Source organism: Aricia agestis, chromosome 5 (assembly GCF_905147365.1).
Source record: "Aricia agestis chromosome 5, ilAriAges1.1, whole genome shotgun sequence".
Lineage (NCBI taxonomy): Eukaryota > Metazoa > Arthropoda > Insecta > Lepidoptera > Lycaenidae > Aricia > Aricia agestis.
In genome coordinates this window covers 6,926,312-6,949,701 of record NC_056410.1, presented here as the reverse complement: position 1 = coordinate 6,949,701, position 23,390 = coordinate 6,926,312, and the positions used below count along the sequence as shown (strand labels likewise).

General features: G+C 36.7%; 1 protein-coding gene across 1 annotated transcript; it reads right to left on the bottom strand.

Annotated features, from left to right (window-relative positions):
* Positions 1-73: 73 nt before the first annotated feature.
* Positions 74-19,015, bottom strand: LOC121727070. Its single transcript, XM_042114746.1, has 12 exons — positions 18,755-19,015; positions 15,630-15,639; positions 14,104-15,335; positions 13,316-13,432; positions 12,223-12,353; positions 9,833-10,020; positions 6,014-6,033; positions 4,849-4,975; positions 3,951-4,015; positions 2,499-3,773; positions 368-492; positions 74-217 (listed from the first exon to the last, which is right to left on the bottom strand). The coding sequence occupies exons 1-12, from the start codon at positions 18,847-18,849 to the stop codon at positions 132-134; spliced, it is 3,471 nt and encodes a 1,156-aa protein (XP_041970680.1). The 5' UTR covers positions 18,850-19,015; the 3' UTR covers positions 74-131.
* Between the last annotated feature and the right edge of the window lie 4,375 nt (positions 19,016-23,390).

Here is a 23,390-nt window from a genome sequence, read left to right as displayed (position 1 = left end):
TGTGATCAAAGCTCCTGTTACATTAAAAAATATAGAAGAAATTCCATGTTTAGGTCATACAGAACAAATTAAGTCTTTATTAAACTTTTTAATACTTAATGAAAATATTCAGTGGAGTTACACCTAGGTAATTACACCGTCGTTTTATTTTTTAATAGATCAGAATACTGTACTCCTTCTTTAGACAATGTTTCATTTGTCTCCTCTTCCTTGTTCCCTGAAAATTAAAAAAAAAACAACATTTTATTCTTCAACGCAATTAAGTGTGATACCTATAGCTAAAAAAATCCTGAGATTCTTTTAAGACTGTGAAAAATAAAACCTTATATTATAATATTGTAATGTTATTATTTTCTTATGAAGTTACCTTTAACATGATAATCGCCTTTGTCAAAGTAGCTACTGATTGCTTTTCTTTTCACGACAAGTATAACTAAAGCTATTATACTTATAAGTGCAACAGCTGCTATGATATATATCCACTCAGGTATACTGAAAAGAAGTTTCAGAAAATAAGTTGAGTTTAATTAATATGTAACAAGGAGTGAGGTATAAAATTCTAGGGACACATCGGGCTACACTTTTCTAACTCACTATTAAATAAGAAAATAATATTTATCTATATTTTCATGAAATTTGTAACAAGATCCTGTAATGCATAGTAAAAAAACTACTCATAATAAATAGTATTATAATTGTAGAAAAGGATGTAGGAAAGTGAAAGTAAGACAGTAGTAATTTACAAGTTATGCCCTTCCTTTCCATCAAAACATTTTTCAATATTCCGCCCAGAAAGGTAAAACATTAGGGCCAGCATAAGGACACACATGAACATATCCAGGCGGCCCCCAGGCTGTTGGGAATGCATCAAGCATTTCCCAACGGCAAAAAAAGGTCAGCCTAAGGAAATAAGTTTTTAATTATTGTAAAATCATTATGATACAACATTTCTGCTAAGGAAATGTAAGTTCATCCCTGAAACTAGGGTTACGCGGTCAGTCTGGCATCAGTTTAGTCCGTCACTCTGGTGTCAGTCTGGGACTGATGGACTGAACTGACACCAGACTGACCGAGTAACTCTAGTCTTACGAGTTGCTAAAATCATTATGATACAACATTTCTGCTAAGGAAATATAAGTTCATCCCTTAAACTAGGGTTACGCGGTCAGTCTGGCATCAGTTTAGTCCGTCATTCTGGTGTCAGTCTGGGACTGATGGACTGAACTGACACCAGACTGACCGAGTAACTCTAGTCTTACGGGTTGCTAAAATCATTATGATACAACATTTCTGCTAAGGAAATATAAGTTCATCCCTTAAACTAGGGTTACGCGGTCAGTCTGGCATCAGTTTAGTCCGTCACTCTGGTGTCAGTCTGGGACTGATGGACTGAACTGACACCAGACTGACCGAGTAACTCTAGTCTTACGGGTTGCTAAAATCATTATGATACAACATTTCTGCTAAGGAAATATAAGTTCATCCCTTAAACTAGGGTTACGCGGTCAGTCTGGCATCAGTTTAGTCCGTCATTCTGGTGTCAGTCTGGGACTGATGGACTGAACTGACACCAGACTGACCGAGTAACTCTAGTCTTACGGGTTGCTAAAATCATTATGATACAACATTTCTGCTAAGGAAATGTAAGTTTATCCCTTAAGAGGATTCCACACCGCCCTTTTTTCCATACAAACGTTGTCCCCTGTTTCCTCCCTGGATAATGCTAGTAGAGTTATAATTTTTTTCCTGAATATCTACGGCCACTAATACAATGTCCCTATGTTTTCTTTTTTTTCATAATTTAATTATTAAATAAGATATGAACGTTCAAAAACCCAAAAAAATGGCCAGATTTTCCGCTGTGTTCAAACGTCCAGAAAACAGATTTGGCTAGATTATACAAAAAAAGCAAAACATAGGAACACAGCTCAAGCTTTTTTTTAATCTTTAATGAAAAAAGTACTTAAATCGGTTAAGTTTTGGAGAAGGAATCGGGGGACAACGAATCGTTGATTTTCTGGATTTTCTGCAGTTGTCTCTATCGCGTTCTGCGGTATCGGCTTGAGGTAAGGGAGACAGCTATAGATATTACACGAACTTTTTTTTCATTTCTCTAGCCCCTGTTGTATCCTCTTAAACTAGGGTTACGCGGTCAGTCTGGCATCAGTTTAGTCCGTCATTCTGGTGTCAGTCTGGGACTGATGGACTGAACTGACACCAGACTGACCGTGTAACTCTAGTCTTACGGGTTGCAACGGGGTCCAAACAAACCTTCTGCCCCGTGGACGGAAAGTTCGTTGGAATATAAAAATATATTTTTATGTCATAGACTTTACATTTTAAAATTCTGTTTAAGCTTGACCGACCGAGTATGTAAGGCTGAAGACATAAAATATAATCTTGTTAAGTGCCATTACGTTACGATTTATGAATCTTAGGAACTCGCTTTGCTTCATCGCACGTTACTAATATTTTTTACAGTTTAGTAGTAAACTTACCCTATGTGCTGTGAAATTGTCATGCTAGCCACATTAGTGGTATCATTTGTAAAGCTTTCTGTGCTCTCATCATCCAAATCACTTAAACCTGTAGCAACATCATCTCCAAATGTGACGTCAATATTGTATGTAGATGAAAAATCTTCACTATAGTCAGTTATATCAGTCGTCGTGGAGCCTTCAACGCATATCGTGCGATCACACAATTTAGTGCCATCCCAGCAATACTCAAAACAATCACATGGTGTTCCATCGAGTGCCACGCTTACAGCAACTAATGGTGAATCACAAACGCATTGATCAGGAGCCACGCATTTTCCATCGCAGTTATGACACTTCGGCATGCATACATCGTTAGCTTGGAATGAACTATTAGTATCTGTTGTATTATCGTAGCCCGGATAACACAGACATATATTAGTAGCCATGCATGTTCCGTTTCCACATGCTGGATCGCAGACTGGCTTACACTCTATGCCATTTATGGACCATCCTTCATCACATTCGCAAATTTCTGGTGCTACACAAGAACCATGAGGACAACCCGATGAGCAATACGGTACACATAAACCGTCGTCGGATTTATTATAATAGGGAGAACACTGACATTCGTTCGGGCTTACACAAGTGCCATGCTCGCAACCATTTTCGCATACAGGTTCACAGACGCCATCTGGTTCAGTTTTAAGCCAGCCGTTATCGCAGGTACAGTTTTCTGGACCAACACAGGAACCGTGAGGGCATCCTGACGTGCAGAACGGTACACAAGTTCCATTTTCGGATTTGATATAATGTTCGAAACACTCACAGGTGTCCGGAGCGACACATGTTCCGTGCCCGCAGTCTTGGGTGCATATCGGTTCGCAAAGAGCATCCGGTTCCTTCTTGTGCCATCCCTCATCGCACACACAATTTTCTGGACTGACGCAGGTGCCGTGAGGACAATCATTGGAACAGTACGGATAACACGTTTCGGTCCCATTATTTATGTATCCAGGCAGGCACTCACATCTGTCAGGAGCGACGCATATTCCGTAAATGCAAGGATTGTTACATATTGGAACGCATATTTCGTTCACAGAATGATAGCCGAAATCACACATGCATTTTTCAGGCTCCACGCAAGTACCATGCTCGCAATTTTTTGAACAGATTGGATTACATTTGCGATTGGATTCTGGACTAGGAACATATCCTTCGTTGCATGTGCACACACCTGGCTGGGAGCAGTAACCGCTTTCACAGCTCGGAACACATACTGGATCACACTGCAACCTGTAATAATAGAATAATAAGGATATCGCTAAGCATTTTTTCATCTTTTTAGTGAATTTTATTATTTATAACATTAATTGTTAACATTTAGTCAGATGAACGCGTGAAATTTTATCTAGTCCTTGAAGTTGTTTCTATTTTCTGTTAGTTTGTATTTTTATTAGTATACCTACTGACCTTAAACTCGTTGCGTTTGTCATGTAACCATCACAGCAGAATTTTTTAATTTGTACTACAGTTTTCTGAAACCAAAACAGCCATGTCATCAGAGTGTAAAGATAAAATTTCTGGGTTTGGAAAAAACACACCAAAATACATTATTTTGGTGTGTTTTTTCCAAACCCAGGAGTGAATCTTTGCAGAGAATGTGTAGGCAATTAATGACATCTTAATTAATTATTAGGATGCCATTAATTTACAACTATTAACAGTATTAATAGTTTTCATATAGGATTACAAATAAAAACATCTAGGAACTATTATTACTTGCGACCTAGCCTTGAACACTCCAAGGTACTAAGTCTTGGCTTTAACAGGAAACTGTCAGAATTATTGCTCATCATGGGTAGGGACCAATTACGATTCCTTACTAGAAGCCTAACTGGGCACTTTTTTTATTTAGGTATAACAAACAACTGTTGCTATTAAATATTGCAAAAACTTTACATCTTTACACTTGTATGAATACAATTAATTAAGCTATCTTAACTTATAATATTACAAACTCACACTAATACACTATTACTCATAACTAATAACTTACAGCTAATATAGAAATAACTGGGCACTGCAAGCTCAAAAAGCAATACAAAACAGAATAGGTCTTAGTAGCATAACGACTGTATAAAGGAGGAGGACGAGACACCTATTCACCTCCTCCTTGACTGTCCTGCTCTACTACAGAGCAGAAACAGGCACCTTGGTCGCTACGAATACTCATACAAAGAGGAAATTCGTGGCACCACCATTGGGGACGGTACTAAGTACTTTAATGCCAAGGAGTCACAATAGATCCTCAAGGGTCGCAGTGACGTCAGGGATACAATGACCTGCCGTCAGATCAAAAAAATGTTACCTGCACCATCGTCTCATGTTGCACAAGACTCTGCCTGGTCTTAATGCACGGTCTGCGTAAACACCATCGGCCTTGGTAAGTCGTAGTAATGTAGCGCCATTGTGTCTCCGACACGAGCTTAGTAAATCTGTTGTTGTAAAAAATATTATTCTCTCGACACATATCACTAAGCGTATACCAGCTTAAAGCCGAGCTTTGTGAGGGCCCTCGTCGTTTTTCTGCATGGTCTTTAAGGCAGTTTTTTTTATATTTTAATAGTAACCAAACCTTGACTGAGCGATGATAACACATACATAAATAAAAATTACTTTATTAAAGCACAAATCAATAAAAAATATCAATTTTTCCCTAAAGTGTACTACATAAAGTACTCAGGTTGTGGGATATATACTAGAGTTAACTAGAGCTCGCTTCGCTCGCCCTGATAACTTCAATAGAACCAGAAAGAAGTAACAATTTAGCCAAAGAGCCATTTAGAACAAAAATTTATTTTATACAATAACCAGATGACGCCTGCAACTACGTTACGCCAAAATTAGTTTTAAATAGCGCGAAAATCGTACATTCTTCCGGGATAAAAAGTATCCTATGTCATTTCCCGGGACTCAAAGCTGAACCGATTTTGCTGAAATTTGGTATGGGGATCAAAATCGGTTCAGCGGTTTGGGCGTGAAGAGGTAACAGACAGACACACTTTCACATTTATAATATTAGTATGGACTGCGATCTGGTTCTAATGTCGACATAATTATTCATATTTTAGACAAGTGTACAATGGAAGGCTTTCTGTATTTAATATTTTTCGATCTTATTTCTTGGCAATAAGCTTCAAAAGTGGTAAAACAGATCGTAAGTATATTGTTAGTGTTTTACTAACTGGTGAAAGAAGGAGAAATTAGAGAGATGAGATTTTCGAGTAAGTAAGGCCACCAAGACTTTTTATCGGTTTCTTATAATACTTATGGTATCATGTCAGGTATGGTCAGAAAATTAAATCGAACTTATGTCCACATTAGGACACCACTTTATCAAAGTTTGCCGTTCTCAAAAATCGGACTAATAGTTATGAAAACTTTCATCGGAAGAGAACGTAGTTAGGTATTTATTTTACCATTACCAGATTATTATTTTTGAAAGATTAAAACAAAGTACAAGATTTACTTACATTGATCTTTTCGTACATATCTGACAGAAAATATTGGTCACACAGCACACTAGGAATAACAAAACGAACCACACTCTCATTTTTGCTTAACTTCTACTCTTTAACTAGCAGTAACAATATTGGCACTGGTATTTCCATGATTCAACACAGAGATACATAACTACCACGAGTTACATAGTTCCCAATAATATAATATTATGCGAAACAGATACCATAAATAACTAAAAAGCTCGGATTTTTGTGTCAACTACAAGACTATTTGTATTAGATTTTTGTATATAAAACAATAATTGTTATGTACTATCAGACGAAATATGAAATAATAGTAAGTAGATTTTAAGTATCTCCGTTATTTTTAGCCTAGTCGAAATAATAATAATATCTATGGACACGCGGCCAGACCGACGACGTGGTGTGAAGCGTCCCTAGATATTATTATTATTCCTAGAGATCGACCAATGGTCGAAATTCAACCTTAGTTTCAACGACATTAGGACTACTACCTATATTTTATAAAAAATAATATTGACTTTATCATTATTTTTTTTCAATTCTTGTCTCTGGGACTCAGCTGATCTCAGACTGGCCGTGTAAGCATTGTCTATAGTATCTTAGATTCAATAAAAAAAACTATAATCCATTTTCAATTATTTGTCAACTTGTTGTCAACAGACTTCAACCACAAATAAAAGAGTATAATTCGTATGTATAGGCTTGTCACTCAAAAATATGTCATTTCTCATGTGTGTGTGTTGTAGTGTGTGTAATGTTTTATTTGTTAAAAAAATGTATGATAAAAGCATAATTTCAAAATAATATTAGTTCGATGCACTCCTTCACCATATAAACTATAACTGTGCAAAATTTCATGCACCTACGTTTCCCCATTTTTCGTAAAAAGGGTTACAAAGTTTTTCGTTCGCGTATTAATATTATGATTATGGACGCTTCACGCTTCACACCACGTCAGTCCGGCCCATGCTAAATACCTGAAGGACTTGTGTTACGGGTACCAGACAACGGAAATATATTTAATACTTACTTCTACTCTGCTTCTACTTATACTATACATAATATATTTAAGATTTTTATTATATGATACATATTATTTAATTCACATCCATGATCCAGGATCTTTTAAAAACTTTTAGTTTGTCAGTGGGATCCGCGACCCCCAGCTTGAGCCCAGCTATCAACGAGCTTACCAACTGAGTCACAGAGGTCGTCAAAAATGAAGGAGGTCGTCAAAAACGAGAAAGACGTAATATTTCGGTTAGGCTACTAATACCTCTATACATATATATGACTTTAGCCAAATAACGTAAGCTTATTGTACTCGGCCACCACCGCAAATAACAACCAAGAAAGCGAAGACCAGCAATGCTTTGCTACGTTCTAGTTCTTCGTATATAGGGGGCGTCTATTAATTACGTGAGGTGTTCTATGGGGGGGGAGAACTGAGAAGGTTAAGCTAAATCTTTCCAAATCTAACTTTGGGGGGGGGGGGGTCATAACTCGTTGCAAATATCACGTAATTTTTCAGCGAAAGACTGTAAGAGTTTTTTCATGAAAGTCTTGAAAAAATTGTCTTAAATCAAGTCATAGAATAAAATATGAATTTTAATAAAAAACACAAAATACGGTTCTGGCTAAATATTATTGTTTTTTAGTTTTTACCGTACATAAAAAATTTATTCCAAAGAATTCTATTAATTCTGCTATAATAGGCAGGTATCGCAAGGGCAAGTATAGATACAAAGTTTTCATCACAAAAACCGTTGTCACCCTAGCATGCTCTACAACAACATAATATAACTACTTCCGACTGAAATTATATTATAATTTGATAAGGGATATTACTCATTGCATTGCAAATAAATGAATGATTTGATTTTTATATGTCCTTGTTTCACTAACACACAAATAATATTTTTATTATAAGCCTCTTCGTGAAAATATATAACGAAGAGAACTAAAGTCCCGTCGGTGAATAGAAGCATAGAATTTAAATATATTATTAACTAGCTGTCCCGGTGAACTTCGTGACACTTTAAAACCTTCCCTGGACTTCTACGAATATTTAAGTCCAGCCGTTTTCGAGTTTTAGCGCGACTAACACATTTGAAAATCCATTTTTATATATATAGATACAGTAACAGGGTAAGAACGTAAGTAACGTTCTTACCGCTATAGGGGTCATAAACAGGTAAACTTCAAGTGCGTTCCGGCGGGCGTCTGAATTTTTCTATGAATTTTTCTGATTAGCGGATAATGTGCGACCGCGCTAAGCTGGGTAAATTTTGACATTATGGCCCAAAAGCCAGCGATAATCAGATTTTCGTCATTTGATTAAGGCCCCGTATTCCCAGAAACGAACGATTTTCAAGATTTAAAAGTGACAGGAGACTTAAAAATATAGTAATTTAAATTCTGAAAAAAAATATGTGTTAGTTAAGAATAAGGCTCGGCTGGTCGCTTTCAGTCACACACTTTGCGCCAGTAATTTTATAGTTTTTTGATCGTCGTTATTTTATACACCAATTAAAAAGAGTCAAAAAAACGAAACGCCCTAGATACATTCTTTGCCTTTAATTCAGTACAAAAATTATCTGAAAATTCCAAATAATTTGGACATAGGCAATTTCGTTAAAAGAAGAGGTAACTTGGCGATTTTTTTATATCGAGTGAAGTTCATGGTATTGTGTAATGGAATATAAATTCCACTGTGCTAGATCCTTAACTAACACATATATTTTTTTCAGAATTTAAATTACAATTTTTTATGCCTCCTGTCACTTTTAAATCTTGAAAATCGTCCGTTTCTGGGAATACAGGGCCTTAATCAAATGACGAAAATCTGACTATCGCTGGCTTTTGGGCCATAATGTCAAAATTTACCCAGTTTAGCTCGGTCATTATTGCTAATCAGAAAAAATCAGACGCCCGCCGGAACGCACTCTGTTCATACATATTTTGTCGTGGACCCCGCATAGTATACTATCAGAATTCTGACATGTCAAAATGTATGAGCGGGGCAGGGCATCCGAATTTTTCTAATCAGAAATTCGGATAATGTGCGCCCGGGCTTAATATACGATCTCACAAGAGTCTTCACCAGTGGTTCTTAACAAGGGCGTACCCAGGTCACCCAGGTATCCCCTGGAAGATAAAATAAACGTCAATTTTCCTGGTAAGTGGGAATTAAAAACGTGTTACCTACTCTGCGCAAAATGAAGTGTTGAAAACAAAATATTTTTCAGTCAGATTAATAAAATAATTTTTCATGATTTTTTTATTTCAACATACTTACTACCAGAATAACCATATTCTCGAAACAGCTATGAGCTGCCCCCTGTATATTTTTTTTCATTTTACTCCATTGTTATCGGACTTGGGTATCGTTGAATACAAAGTTAAGATTTCGTTTTAATTTTTGAGGCGTACCTACCCAAAGGGTAAAAACGGGACCTTATTACTAAGACTTCGATGGCTGTCTGTCTGTCGGTCTGTCTATCTGTCTCCAGGCTGTATCTCAAGAACGGCTATAGCAAGACATCTGAAATTTTCACAGATTGTGTATTTCTGTTACCGATATAACAATAAATACTTAAATAAAAACAAAATAAAATTAATATTTAGGCCCCTCCTAAATATTAATTTATTTAGCATTAAAAAAACTTGTTATTGGCCGCTAGGCAGCGTTTTAAAAAAACAATTAAATATTTACAAAACAACAGCGCTTTAACAGGCTTTAACGTAACAATTAAATATTTATTTGGAACTAAAACAACTATGTACTTAACCAATAATTTTATTTTACACATCGTTATCTAAATCGTTGGCGGGTAGAAGTCCGTTTTCGGCGGCTTTTTCGTCTTCTTCTTCGTATGCTTCTTCGACTTCGTCATCGTTATCTTCGCTGTAGAGGTTGGGGACGCTCACTGCTGTCGTGGCGTTCTGCAGAGTGCCCGGCACGGTGTACGCCACGCTTCCATACGGGTATGTATCTGGAATTTATATGAACTAGAGTTCCAACGACATTAGGATTACCTACTACCTATATTTTGTAAAAAAATATTTACTTTATCATATTTTTTTCAACTCTTGTCTCTGGGACTCAGCTGATCTCAGACTGGCCGTGTAAGCATTGCCTAATAGTATCTAAGATTAAATAAAAAAAACTATAATCCACTTTCAATTTGTCAACTTGTTGTCAACAGACTTCAACCAAAAATAAAAGAGTATAATTCGTATGTATAGGCTTGTCACTCAAAAATCTGTCATTTTTCCTCGTGAGTGTGTTGTAGTGTGTGTAATGTTTTATTTGTTAAAAATGTATGATAAAAGCATAATTTCAAAATAATATTAGCTCGATGCACTCCTTCACCATATAAACTATAACTGTGCAAAATTTCATTCACCTACATTTCCCCATTTTTCGTCAAAAGGGATACAAAGTTTTGGCTCACGTATTAATATATAGATAAATATAAAAATAAAAATATAAATATAAAAACAATAACTTACTTAATTGAAAGTATGTTGATTGAAGGTTGGTTTGGTTTGTTGGTTTTACGCCCAAGCCATTGAACCTATTTGAATTAAAGGTATGAAGATTCTTTGGACCGTAACTATGAAATGTAAACCAATTTTAACGCAGTAAAGTAAAACGGGCAACATCAAGTTACATGTTTTTAGGGTTCCGTACCCGAAGGGTAAAAACGGGACCCTATTACTGAGACTTCGATTTCTGTCCGTCTGTCCGTCTGTCTCCAGGCTGTAACTCGAGAAAGGCAATAGCTAGAGAGTTGAAATTTTCACAGATAATACAGAAATTTTCACCAATAAATACACAATAAAATTAATATTTAAGGGGGGCTCCCATACAATAAACGTGATTTCTTAGCTCTATATCAACAGGTAGGTACTTGAATTATAATATATAATATGTACTTTAATATTTAATAATAATATTAAAATAAAATAAAAAATTAAGGGGGGCTACCATACAAAAAACACAATTTTTGACCAAATTTTTCTATATAATGGTACGGAACCCTTCGTGTGTGAGTCGGACTCGCACTTGGCCGATTATATTTTCGGTAATCTACCACAAAAAGTAAGGTCGATATTTTTGCGAGTGTTATCGTACTTTGTAAAATGACAATAATAATGATTTCTTTAAGATACTTCAATTATATTAAAGTCCTTCACGCTTAAACAGGTGTAATTGAATAGAAAACCTAAGAGTCAGGTCACACCAAACGAGACCACTATTGTATTTACAGAATAGTGATATTAATACTTTTAGGCTAGCTTGTCCTCTGGGAACAGGGTTTTTAGCAATGCATATTAGTGTGTGTGTGTCAGATATATATCAGAACTTTGATAAATACTTTGGTAGACTATAACAATAACTCCCCGCACCGGTTTTCGGTGACGGTGGCCGGTTTCATTGAAACCAGGCCAGTTACGCTGGAGTAATTTTATAGTGCCCAAGTGTGTGCGTAGTACACAAGAGCACTCTCTCTTCCTTTACTCTCATAACCCAGTGGGACGGACGACCGACACGATTGGCGAGAGATTAGGCGCAGGATCGACTTTTTACATGCCCATCCGACGTATGGAACATCTTAATTCAATTCAATTCAATTGAAATATTCTTTATTGTGCACACAATACAGAGAGAATACAAATATAAAAACAAAAATAATACATAGGTGTCACAATGGCGGCCTTATTACTAGGTAGCAATCTCTTCCAGGCAACCAGGAGCGAAGGTGAAATTGCAGAAGAGATAAGTGTGCGTGTGAAAACAAAAGAATACAAATCTATTGTTGAGATTACCTATATGAATTAATATACAAATATACATAATATATACAATAATACTATACATAAATACTACATTTATCATAAAATAATACTATATATTTTATATTATAAATACGGAATAACGACGTAGAACAACACGGACATTCCAATAATTTTAAGTGTAACTCAAAACATACTCATGAATCATTATTTGAAATTTTTAAGTAGTGCAATTTGACCAGATTTTTAAATGAGTTTAACGATTTTGTCAGACAATCATGTGATCAGCCTGCATTGTCCTAACCAAACTTGGAAATAACTTGTTTCCATCGGGGGAGTCGAACCCACGACCTGCGAGAGTCAAGAGCCACGCGTTATAACCAGTCCCTACTAACCAGCGCCAATTTCCTTGGAGCGCAACTCCTGCTGCCTCTTCCACATGTGTCTGAAGATGAAGATGACGGTCGTCACCAGCACTATCGCGCCTATGGCTCCCCCTAGCCACAGGATCTGCAAACCAGCTAGCCTGGAACGAGAACAGTCAACAAAATAAGTTGAAGGCTTGGCTTGAATGTTATCTGAAAACTTTTTAAGACGGAAGCACAGTATAGCAATATTTGTCATATTGCTATACTGTGACGGAAGTTTTGAATAGCTATGCAATATTTCGCTTGGCTCCTTTTACATTTCATGCTTTTGGTGGGATAAATTTTTTATTTATTAACTTCATAATGAGTTCATGTCGTATTCTTCTCTTATTGTGATAACTGTTAAGTATGTATCACTCAGGGTGAATTTTCATCTTGCAACAGCAACGCAAAAGTCGAATAAATGTACAATATTTGCTGTAATACGCCTTTTGCATTGCTGTCGCAAGATACACAATCATGCATGATCACCCTCTCAGGCTGTGTATCAATTAGTAGTGCTTGCTAGTCGTCATCTGTTGGCTGCAACTCGACCAAATTCTGTCTGTCTGCCATAATAAATGTTTATGAATCCATTTCTCTAAAGCGGGCTCCACACTCGCGGCGCAAAAACCCACGAAGGCCGCGTTCGCGCTTCGCGGCTTTCTCCGTTCCCGCGAGTTCCCCTTCGCGAGTCCTTTGTCCCGTGGCCCGCGACAAAGGACTCGCGAAGCTCAAACGCGAACATCATCCACACTCTTTATTCGGAGTCGCACACAATGTCAGAGCAGCAGCAACAATGACTTCAACGTACATTTTACTCAAATGCGCGAACGTAAATGCGAAGATTGCGAGTGCAGAGGGCCGTATTTGTTCGCTGCGTGTTCACGGCGCGTAGCACCCGTGAATCGCGGCTGCAATTCGCGCCGCGAGTGTGGAGAGGGCTTTATAGTAAAATGTTATAAATATTGACAATGCCTTAGTTTTTAATTACTTAAAAAGTTAAAGTACATTATTATTAGTGGCCAGAGAGATAATCTCCATGAATTTAGTACTACTTTTTATAAATTTTAGTTCTTACCCAGTGGATGTGGGCTCAGAATCGATCCCGGCCTTTATCGGCTTGTCACATCGGCGGCTGTCGTTACACCAACACCCCGTGTCGTTGCAAAAGCTCTCGCAGGCGTCGCAGTTTACTCTGGAAAATGAATACAATGCAAATTATGTGACCGTGTTGTACATAATATTATATGTTTTAAATTGTAATTTTCCATCTTTTTAGTAAAAGATGGCCCCGTGCGAGTTTCTTACGCCGGTCCTTCTCGCCGGGTTAGTTCCCACTTCTGGAACCGGTGGTAGGCACCTTAGTAACAACGTTCGGAAACATTTTTGCAAAAAAATTACTCTGAATAAAAATATTTTGATTTGATTTGATTTTAATTATTTACAGGTTTACGGTCTTACCACAAAAAACTACACATCTGTTGAACAGTTGTTTTGAGATCATTTTGTACTGAATTGTAATTGATAACGAAAGTTTGTAAGCGTATTTGTAACTTCCTAACGTTAAATCTGCTGAGCTTATAATCCGCTTATTACTTACTGAACTTATAATGACTTTTGCTTATTTTGTTCTTTGATGTTTAATAAATCTGCCTTTAATTAATTTAAAATCTAGAATAACATTGGCATTACATGTTCATGTCAGGACATAGATCGGATTTTTTTCAAGATTTTCGGTCTTACCACAAAATATTAAACATCTGTTGAACAGTTGTTTTGCGACCATTTTGTACTGGTTTTTTCTCTAATCAACTGTTCAACTGGTGTTTAAATCTTTTGTGGTAAGACCGTTTAAGTCTTACTCACATCATTGGTGTGCAGCTATCGTTAGTGTACTCGTAACCCGGGTAGCAGACACACTCGCCATGGGTATTACACACCCCGTGGTCGCAGGGAACACATGGTTTAGTGCAGATCCAGGAGTGTGTCGAGTTGCTCGAGTAACCTTCCTCGCAGACGCAAGTGTCCGGCTTGGTGCAGACCCCGTTGACACACTCCTTGCTGCAAACAGGAACACACAACCCGTTCTTCATGTTATACCCCTCGTTGCACATACATATCGACGCACCGTTAGATTCTATGCACTTCCCATTATCGCAGGCGCATTTTGGCTTGCACATGAATTCATTCGACTTGATGTATCCATCCAAGCATTCGCATACGTCTGGCCCCACGCAGGTCGCATTGACGCATTCTTTACTACAGAATGGCTTGCAAGCTCCTTCCTCGTCCTTCTGGTAACCTTTATCGCATGTGCACATACCAGGAGCCGAGCAATACCCGTTTACGCAAGATTCGCAGTGTGGGACACATTCGTCGCTAACTCGCTCGTACCCTGTCCTACATTCACACACGCCTGGCGAAACACATTCACCGTTCGTGCAATTGAAGCAAATCGGGCTGCATGTGTCGTCTCCTTTTTCATACCCCTCTCTACATCGGCAATCGCGAGGGGCTATGCAGTCTCCGTTATCACAATTATGGCAAATGGGCTTGCACTTGCCGTCTCCATCGTTTTGGTATCCGTCGTGACATCTACACGTGTCAGGAGCGACGCATTCTCCGTGTTCACAATCATGGCAGACTGGTTGACATCTATCATCTCGTTTCGTATATCCGTCTTTACAGGAGCACGTGTGAGGAGCAGTGCACTCCCCGTTCTCGCAGTTATGGCATATTGGCGCGCACTCCAAAGAGCTGACGCTCCTGTAGCCTTCCGAGCATGAGCACTCGTCAGGAGCCACGCATTCCCCATTCGCGCAGCCCCCCGTACATTTTGGAATACAGCTGTAGTCCCCCATGTATTCGTAGCCGTCGCTACAATTGCAGTCCATTTTGTGTTCGTCGTTGTAACTACAGTTTGGATTTATGCAGTATTTTAAATTACACTTCGGTTGCTCACATTTTTTGTTCCTGTACGTCAGGGGTTTATCACATTCACACAGTTCTGGTCCGATGCACCTTCCTTCCCCACATCCAAAAGTACACACAGGCAAGCAGCTTCCGCCGACATATTTCCATTTAGCGCAGCAAGCTAGCTGTAAAAGATACAATATATTTTTAGCATGTAAAAAATGTCTTTACTAGCAGTTAATATAGCCACGAGAGACGAATAAAGAGATTTTATATTTTTAACCGACTTCCGAAATGGAAGAGGTTCGATGTTCAGCTGTTGTTTTTTTTTACTAAAAATTTCATAGTGTATTTAAAATATGGCAAATTGTTATTTTATGTGTGTTTTCAGTAGGTAACTTAGGCAGAAATTGTTAGTATTTAAAAGTAATTTAATTTGGTAATTTCACAAAAAATAATAATAAAAGCAATGAGCTTACCCTTCCCTTCCTGCCGGACATGAAACAAAAAAAATTAACATTAGTACAATATAAAGAAACAGAAAAAGGGTACCTACAATAAAATAAAAGTGATGCCATTTCTCCTCCGTTTCAAAGACGCATCACGCATCACGCACCGTGTCTTCGGAAACGGAATAACGCGTTGTATCACTTGTAAGTTGCCACATTTAACTGCGATTGCAGCTTCGCGCGATCTTCTACTAGAGAAACTGCGGGGCTAAAGTGGTCGCTTTGAAGAATCATGATATGAATCATAATATGATTCATTTTCTAAAATCGTAAAATGCAACTCTGCTTGCAATTCATTTCTGTATTTTTGTACTGATTTGACATTTGTCAGTTTTGACAGTTTTAACAATTCATTTGCTGAATTGATTGAGAGGAATTGCTAAATGTGACCATTTTAGCCCCGCTGAGCATTATATTATCTATTTCTTTTTCGTTTTTTTTATTATTTTTTATTAAATAAGGGGGCAAACGAGCATACGGGTCCACTGATGGTAAGCAACTACCGATAGGTAAAAGTAGGCGTAGTACAATTTTTGGTCGCTAGTTTAATTGTACGACAGTCCTTCGATAATAGAGATATTATTACAGGACAAATTAAGCTTTTATTTTAAATGCATTAAATAGTTTAAGTCTTTAAGAGCCTATTTCACCACTTCCTAATAAGTGACGAATAGTCTATCCACCAATCAACTTGACAGATCAAGGATAGAGAATCTGTTAAAAAAGTTGTGAATAGCCAATTTGGCACTTTATCAAAAAGTGGTGAAACAAGCCCTTACCGCCGTACTCAGAGACATTTAATTATGATTAAACTTCAATTTAATGAAGAGTTTGACAGATAATGTATGGGGCTTATGTCAACATTTTGAATTAATTACATTTAAGTAATTAATGTTCCACTCTGAGTGCGGCAGTGAGTCTCCTTGTCCATATTTAGCTTTATACCTACTCTCAAGCTGCACTGTAAGCTCGTGAAACATTAATGCGCTGAACCCATGAAACGTTAATGACTAATCTAACTCAGGAAGGCGTGAATCAGCAACTGTTATCCTGTATCCTTGTACGACCCTCACATGTTATCGACGTACACAATAAAACTGTAAACCGTTTAGTTTCCAGCTAACAACTAATAAATCCCACACCGGTTTCGGGGACGGTGGCAGGTTTCAGTGAAACCATGCCAGATACGCAGGAGTAATCTTATAGTGCCCAAGTGGGCGCGCAGTACACAAGAGACCGACGCACGACTGGTGTGAGATCAGGCGCAGGACCGACTTTTTACATGCCCCTCCGACGCATGGATCATCTTACTTGTCAGACAATCAGGTGATCAGCCTGCACTATCCTAACCAAACTTGGAAATAACATGTTTCCAACGCGGGAATCAAACCCACGACCTCCAAGTCACGCTCTAAGCCACCGGACCACGGACGGACCACTGGCGTTTTCAGCTAATGCAAATTGAACTCAACATGAAACTTCATATTTAAGGGTTTTTACACGCTTTCGTTATCCTACGTTGGTCAAAGCACCTAGATTACTAAATACATAAAGTAATTTATAGAAACACTAAAAGTTTTTAACACGCTTTTATAAGCTTGGGCTGCATGCTTGTAACAGAATATTTGAGCACAAATTTTACCCATCTCCAGTAGGTAATCTAATTAATTGGAAATTTTGCATGTACGAGGCACGAGCCAATGACAATGCAATAATTTACTAAAAGAAAAAAAATGAAGCAAAGCGTGTTTTTTTTTTGTTTTTTTTTACTATTTTACTCTACGAATAATAACAACTAAGGAATCGTAACTCCCATACTATTACCGTTTTAAATTTGGTTCCTTTTGATCTGTCATGTAACGTCAGCCTAGTACCGCTCAAGGTCACCTAAATATTGCAAATGTATTGAAATGTGTACCTAAGGTACACTTTTTTGACAAGTATTGTGGAGTATGTTTTTTGTCGGAGTTACTTTTCGTTAATTTTTATTATTCGTAGATTTTACTTAACTTTAAATTGTTATATATATATATATATATATATATATATATATATATATATATATATATATATATTAGTATATTACATATTATTTAAAGTTAAGTGATGTGGCTAAATTAAGCGTTTTTAAATGAATTAAAGATATTTAATTTAAATCATTGATCCTTTTTTTAAATCGGTTTATTAGTCTTAAAAACAGCCAGCCTTGAAGCTAATAAGACCAACGCGTGTGGGTGTCAATGATTTGTAATGTAATGATTTTAAAGAACAAGAGGAACACCATGATTTAGAATCAATCTACTTTACTGCTAGAAGCTAGCTGCAAAAATCTACAGTGATACAGAATACACTTTTCTTTGTGAGGTAATAAAATCATTGAAAAACTAACCTTCAGTTAAAAATATCGTTAAATATTTTTAAGTAAGTTATATCCAGAAATAGAACTTCAAATCTCTATAGTTATCCAGCTCTGGATTGGATCACTGGATTCGAATAATGTAAACCGGCCAAAATGTCCTTGACTCATTATTATACTAAGTTATGACACGTAATCATGGGCGTACCGAGGGGGGGGCCTGGATCATGTTGACATCCCTACTAAGTATATAATCTAGTACTTATCTATAAAAATTAAGAAAACGAATTTTTGCCATTTGTTTGCAATACAATATTTTTACAACTAAAAATTATTAATTTTTTATTCTTTATCAACACCTAGCTTATGATAAATCTGATTTGCCATCCATTTATTCCATTAAAAATGGAATGCCAAAATTTATTCCATCCTGGATCAATTAATTAAACATAGAGATATTGTATCGTAAACAACTGACTAATATTTAGGTCACGAAAACTTAAAATAATTCTACTTATTAATAACGTAAATGACTAGTAGATTGGACAGTACCAGTCATTGGAAAAAGCACAAAAACACAATATTTATTAATGTTGCTTTGAAAATTTCCTGCTTTTAAAGTAAAAGAACGCCTGTTTTTAAAGAAAAACAGTCAGTTTTTAAAGTAACATTAATAGAAAACCCTATAAAACCTCAAAAGGATATGTTTTAGTAATAAAAAAAAAACACTAAACTTTACCTGACACAGACACCTCTGTCCCCCCGTCTCAGTGCACTATTGCAGTCCAAAACTTGGAGGAACACAAAAATTAACAAAAACAGATTTCGCCACATTTCGCAAACGTTCAGTTATTAAGTCATCCGATTCGCCACTGGCCGCCCGATAAGTTATCACTTCCACAGTAATTGTTCCCACACATTTATTTAATTATTATTTAATTAAATAAAGTACTGGCCACACGGTCGCCGCTCGACGCCGCTAGGATGCAACTAAGTACCGTTCAGTACTTACCCTAAAATATTAACGATCTTAATACAGGATGTGGTGCGTTTTGAATTTCAATAAAAATTCGCTACTCAATAATGCTTCTCTATTTATATTCGCGTTTACTATTGTCTTACTATACAGAGCAGTGTAGCGAAGAGCGCAACCTTTTTCTTGGTGTTGGCAATATTTTTATTGGCTTACACTTTTCCATTTTTGTGGTTTATTTTTTTTTTTTTTCAAATAATAAGTTATTGAGTAATTTATGACTGTTATGAAAGAATATTTATGTTTTATGATCATTTATTTACTTTATGTAAGCAATTTTTATTGTTATTGTTCATGCGACAGTTGTGTGTGCGATTAAAGATAATAAATTAAAAGGATATACTTTGCCAATATTATTCGAATCAAAACAATTGAATTCCTGTTTCCTGGGAAGAATGAATCACAAATAATTATTCTCTACCTATCCACTAATGTGCATAACTTTTAATTAGATCTAATGGTATAATTACAACAGATTATGATGTAGAAATATGTGACTCAGCAATGCTTTTACACTTTTATACCTTTTTATTTCTCATAAACATCTAAAAAGGTTAATATAGTTTTCAAAACAATACAAATATTTTTGTAATTTATGATTCCACTCTATTTATTACAATATTATGTATATTAAATAGCCGAAATATACATACATAATACTTACTGACGTAATAATATGTTTTTACATCTTGATAAAATATTATGTGCTCAATTACCTACAATGGAATCTTAAATACCCGAAGTACAATTAAGCTTTAATCTCAAGTTCATCACATATGTGTGATGAACTTGAGATTTAATCTATATCATAATATTGTGATACTCAGGAATGTGCTTACACCTCTATCATATTCGCCCCATATTTAGCGAGTGTCTGCGTAACGTTATTCTGTGCAAGACAATGACATTTCGCGCCAGTCTACAACTCTACAGGCGCGGCGTCCGGTAGATAATATTGTTATGACAGAGATGCGTATATTATGCGATATCAGTATTAAATTATGCAACTCTTTGTGTGACCGCCTCATCAATATGAAAGAAAGCCTTTCAAGCTATAAAGATGGCTTTAAAACGTTGGTCAATGAAGAAATATAGGCGATTATGAATTGTATAGGGTGCTGGGTCGGATATACGTCTATGACTGTCCACGATCGACGTCAACTTTGCATAATCATGGTGGCAATCATATAGGCTATACCGACGTGGAAAAGGAAACTTTACGTTTACCAAGAAACTATGCTTGAAATCTCTCCTTATTTATTTTAAATGTAGTTTACTTTGAAAGTAAACTAATCTTTAAAGTTTTTCTGTACTTCTTTGTATAAAATGTACCTAGTTCAGGTTCAAAGTAAACTAAACTATTAAATAAACCTTTTCATAAATTACGGTTTTTGCATATTTCTACTGTGAAGAGTCTAAACAGGCACATGTTGTGAGTATAATAATTGACGGAATAAGATAGCAAATCTATTTTAGTTTCTTTGTTCCCTGGAGGCCGAATGTAATAAAACAATATCTAGGTCAATCAGTACAGATTTAAGTACCTACGTGATCACATTTGTAACTATCTAGTTTCACTTTCTAAGTTTCTAGACTTTGATAAGGCCTAGGTTGGACGTAATAATTTCGAAGACGAATGAATTCGCAGATGCCAAGAAGATGTAATTAGCAATTAAATTCTACTTTTGACGATTGCAGGTAAACCAGTTACTGTGTTTCATACAATTTGTGCTCTTTTTATTGAACAAAAATAAAACTATACTTACTACATTTTTGTAAATCTTAAAGTGTGTCCGTCTAGCTTTTGTTACCTCTTTAAGCTTAAACCACTGAAACGACTGATGAAATTTCATATTAATTGAGTCTGCACGAATGGGCCGGCTCGAGCGGATAAATACCACGTTCTCACAGAAAACCGGCGTGAAACAGCGCTTGCGCTGTGTTTCGCCGAGTGAGTGAGTTTACCGGAGGCCCAATCCCCTACCCTATTCCCTTTCCTACCCTCCCCTATTCCCTTCCCTTCCCTACCCTCCCCTATTACCCTATTCCCTCTTAAAAGGCCGGCAACGCACATGCAGCTCTTCTGATGCTGCGAGTGTCCATGGGCGACGGAAGTTGCTTTCCATTAGGTGACCCGTTTGCTGGTTTCCCCCCTTATTTCATAAAAAAAAGTAGATAGGATAGTTTTCATCCTGAAATTTTGCACCATCGTGTAGTATTATAATTCTTAAGATGGCGATACTATTAATATAAAACAATACAAACTACCTATACAAAAATATGTCAATGCTAAGTGCGAACTTAGTGCGAACAATCGCGCATTATTAACTAAGTTAATACAATAATTAATATTCTCCACTCGTGTTCGTAAATTGACGAGCAATAAAAGTCAGCCAAAACATTTGTACCGTGAAATAAATAAAACATCTGACTCCAAGGTCTCCTGAGTCCTGATACACGTATAAACTACGTCTCTACTACTACTTATGAATCCCAAGACTTCGAGGAGTTTAGGCAGGATTACAATATTAGGTAAATTACATAAAAATGTGGATTTTTAACCGACTTTCTGAAAGGAGTAGGTTATTATTTAATTAAAGCATCTTAGCCTATATTATACATACCTTACGGTCTTAAAAACATATATTTCTTTATACTTAAACTAACACTCAGGGAGATCGCAGACGACAGACGTTTTGTGCGATCGAGTCTGCGGCGCCCATACAATCGATCGCACAAAAAGTCTGTCGTCTGCGATCTCTTTAAGGGTCAATTCAGACCGCAACGCGACGCGTAGATGCATTTCTAAATTAGTATGGATTTGACAGATTCGCAAGACGTCTCACGCTGACGACATCTGTCAAATCCATACAAATTTAGGTCGCTTCGCGTCGCGCCTCGCCTCGTCACGTTGCGATCTGAATTGACCCCACTAAACACTGCGACGTAGGGCGCGACGTGTTCGGAAGTCGTCTTCGGAATCTCCTGTAGACGACTCCAATCGGCCAGAACAAGAATAAAGAGGTAACATTTTATCTGAGCTTTTTTGCTTCCCTTGGCGCCCCCTATCGATTGGTATAATAAAAAGGGGTGGTCATAGGAGGTTGTATTTTTGTCGTCAAATTTTTTTAAGTATTTTCTCCGTGCTAACGAGGGTCACATTTCGGCCTGTCTTTCGACAGGGATTGATTTTTGAGAAAAGTTTGTCTGAGCTTTTTTGCTCCCCTTGGCGATTCGTATATATCGATTGGTATATTCAAAAAGGCTGGTTATAAGAGGTTAAAATTTTGACGAAAAATTTTTCTAAGTCTTTTTTCCATAGTGCCCCGTTTCCTTCAGTCCAACCCAAATGTGTGCCTTACGCTCTGGAGTAAAGGTTGAATTTGTTATTTATGTTCAATTTTGTGGTACTTGAAATATTATGTATTTTGAAACAACATTATGAAACAACATTAATTATATTTTTTTATAATATTAAAATCGCTTTGAAATATACCAAATAAATAAGGACATAACGTGATGACTGATGATATTTTATGGTGTTGTGTGTATATTGTATCCATATACAAGCATGTGAGTTGTGACATTGGTGACCCTGACATGGTAGTGATGATGATGATGATGAATGTAATTTGCATAGTAGCATATGCTTTCAGTTCTTAAAACAACGCCTAAACCCCCAAACTTGTATCTATAAGGAATCCGGAGTTCTCTTAGTATCTTCGGGACCATAGTATACCTAGGTGCAAAATCTTGCGTTTTGGTAGCATATGCTTAGGATGCTTCTCATAAAATCAAAATCACCATATGTTTCCATATAAATTTTGAGGAGTTCCCTCGATTACTCATGGATCCCATCATCAGATCACCACTTTTGTGAAAATGGGACCAAATTGGAGTGAAACCTAATATAACAAAGCAAAAATTTTGAAAATCGGTTCACAAACGGCGGAGTAGTGGTCGAACATACCAAAAAAAAAATATATATATCCACAGCCGAATATATAACCTCCTCGTTTTTTGGAAGTCGGTTAAAACCGCGGGTAACGTCTAGTCTGTAATAAATTAAAATAAAATGTAACTTATTAATTTATTAAACATAAATAATAAAATAAAATCATTCTGTATCAATGGTGTATATAACATCATATTTATTCCTGTATGGTGCATATCGACATCATTATTTCATAATTAACTCTTTGTAGTAAACATCCACTTACTATAGTTCAAACAATATAACGAGTCACAATTTCATTCGACATTCAATAAGAAGTTGTATGCCTCGTCTCGTGGCTCCCACCAGCTACACTCAAGTTTTAACCGCTATCTATAAGTAGAATAG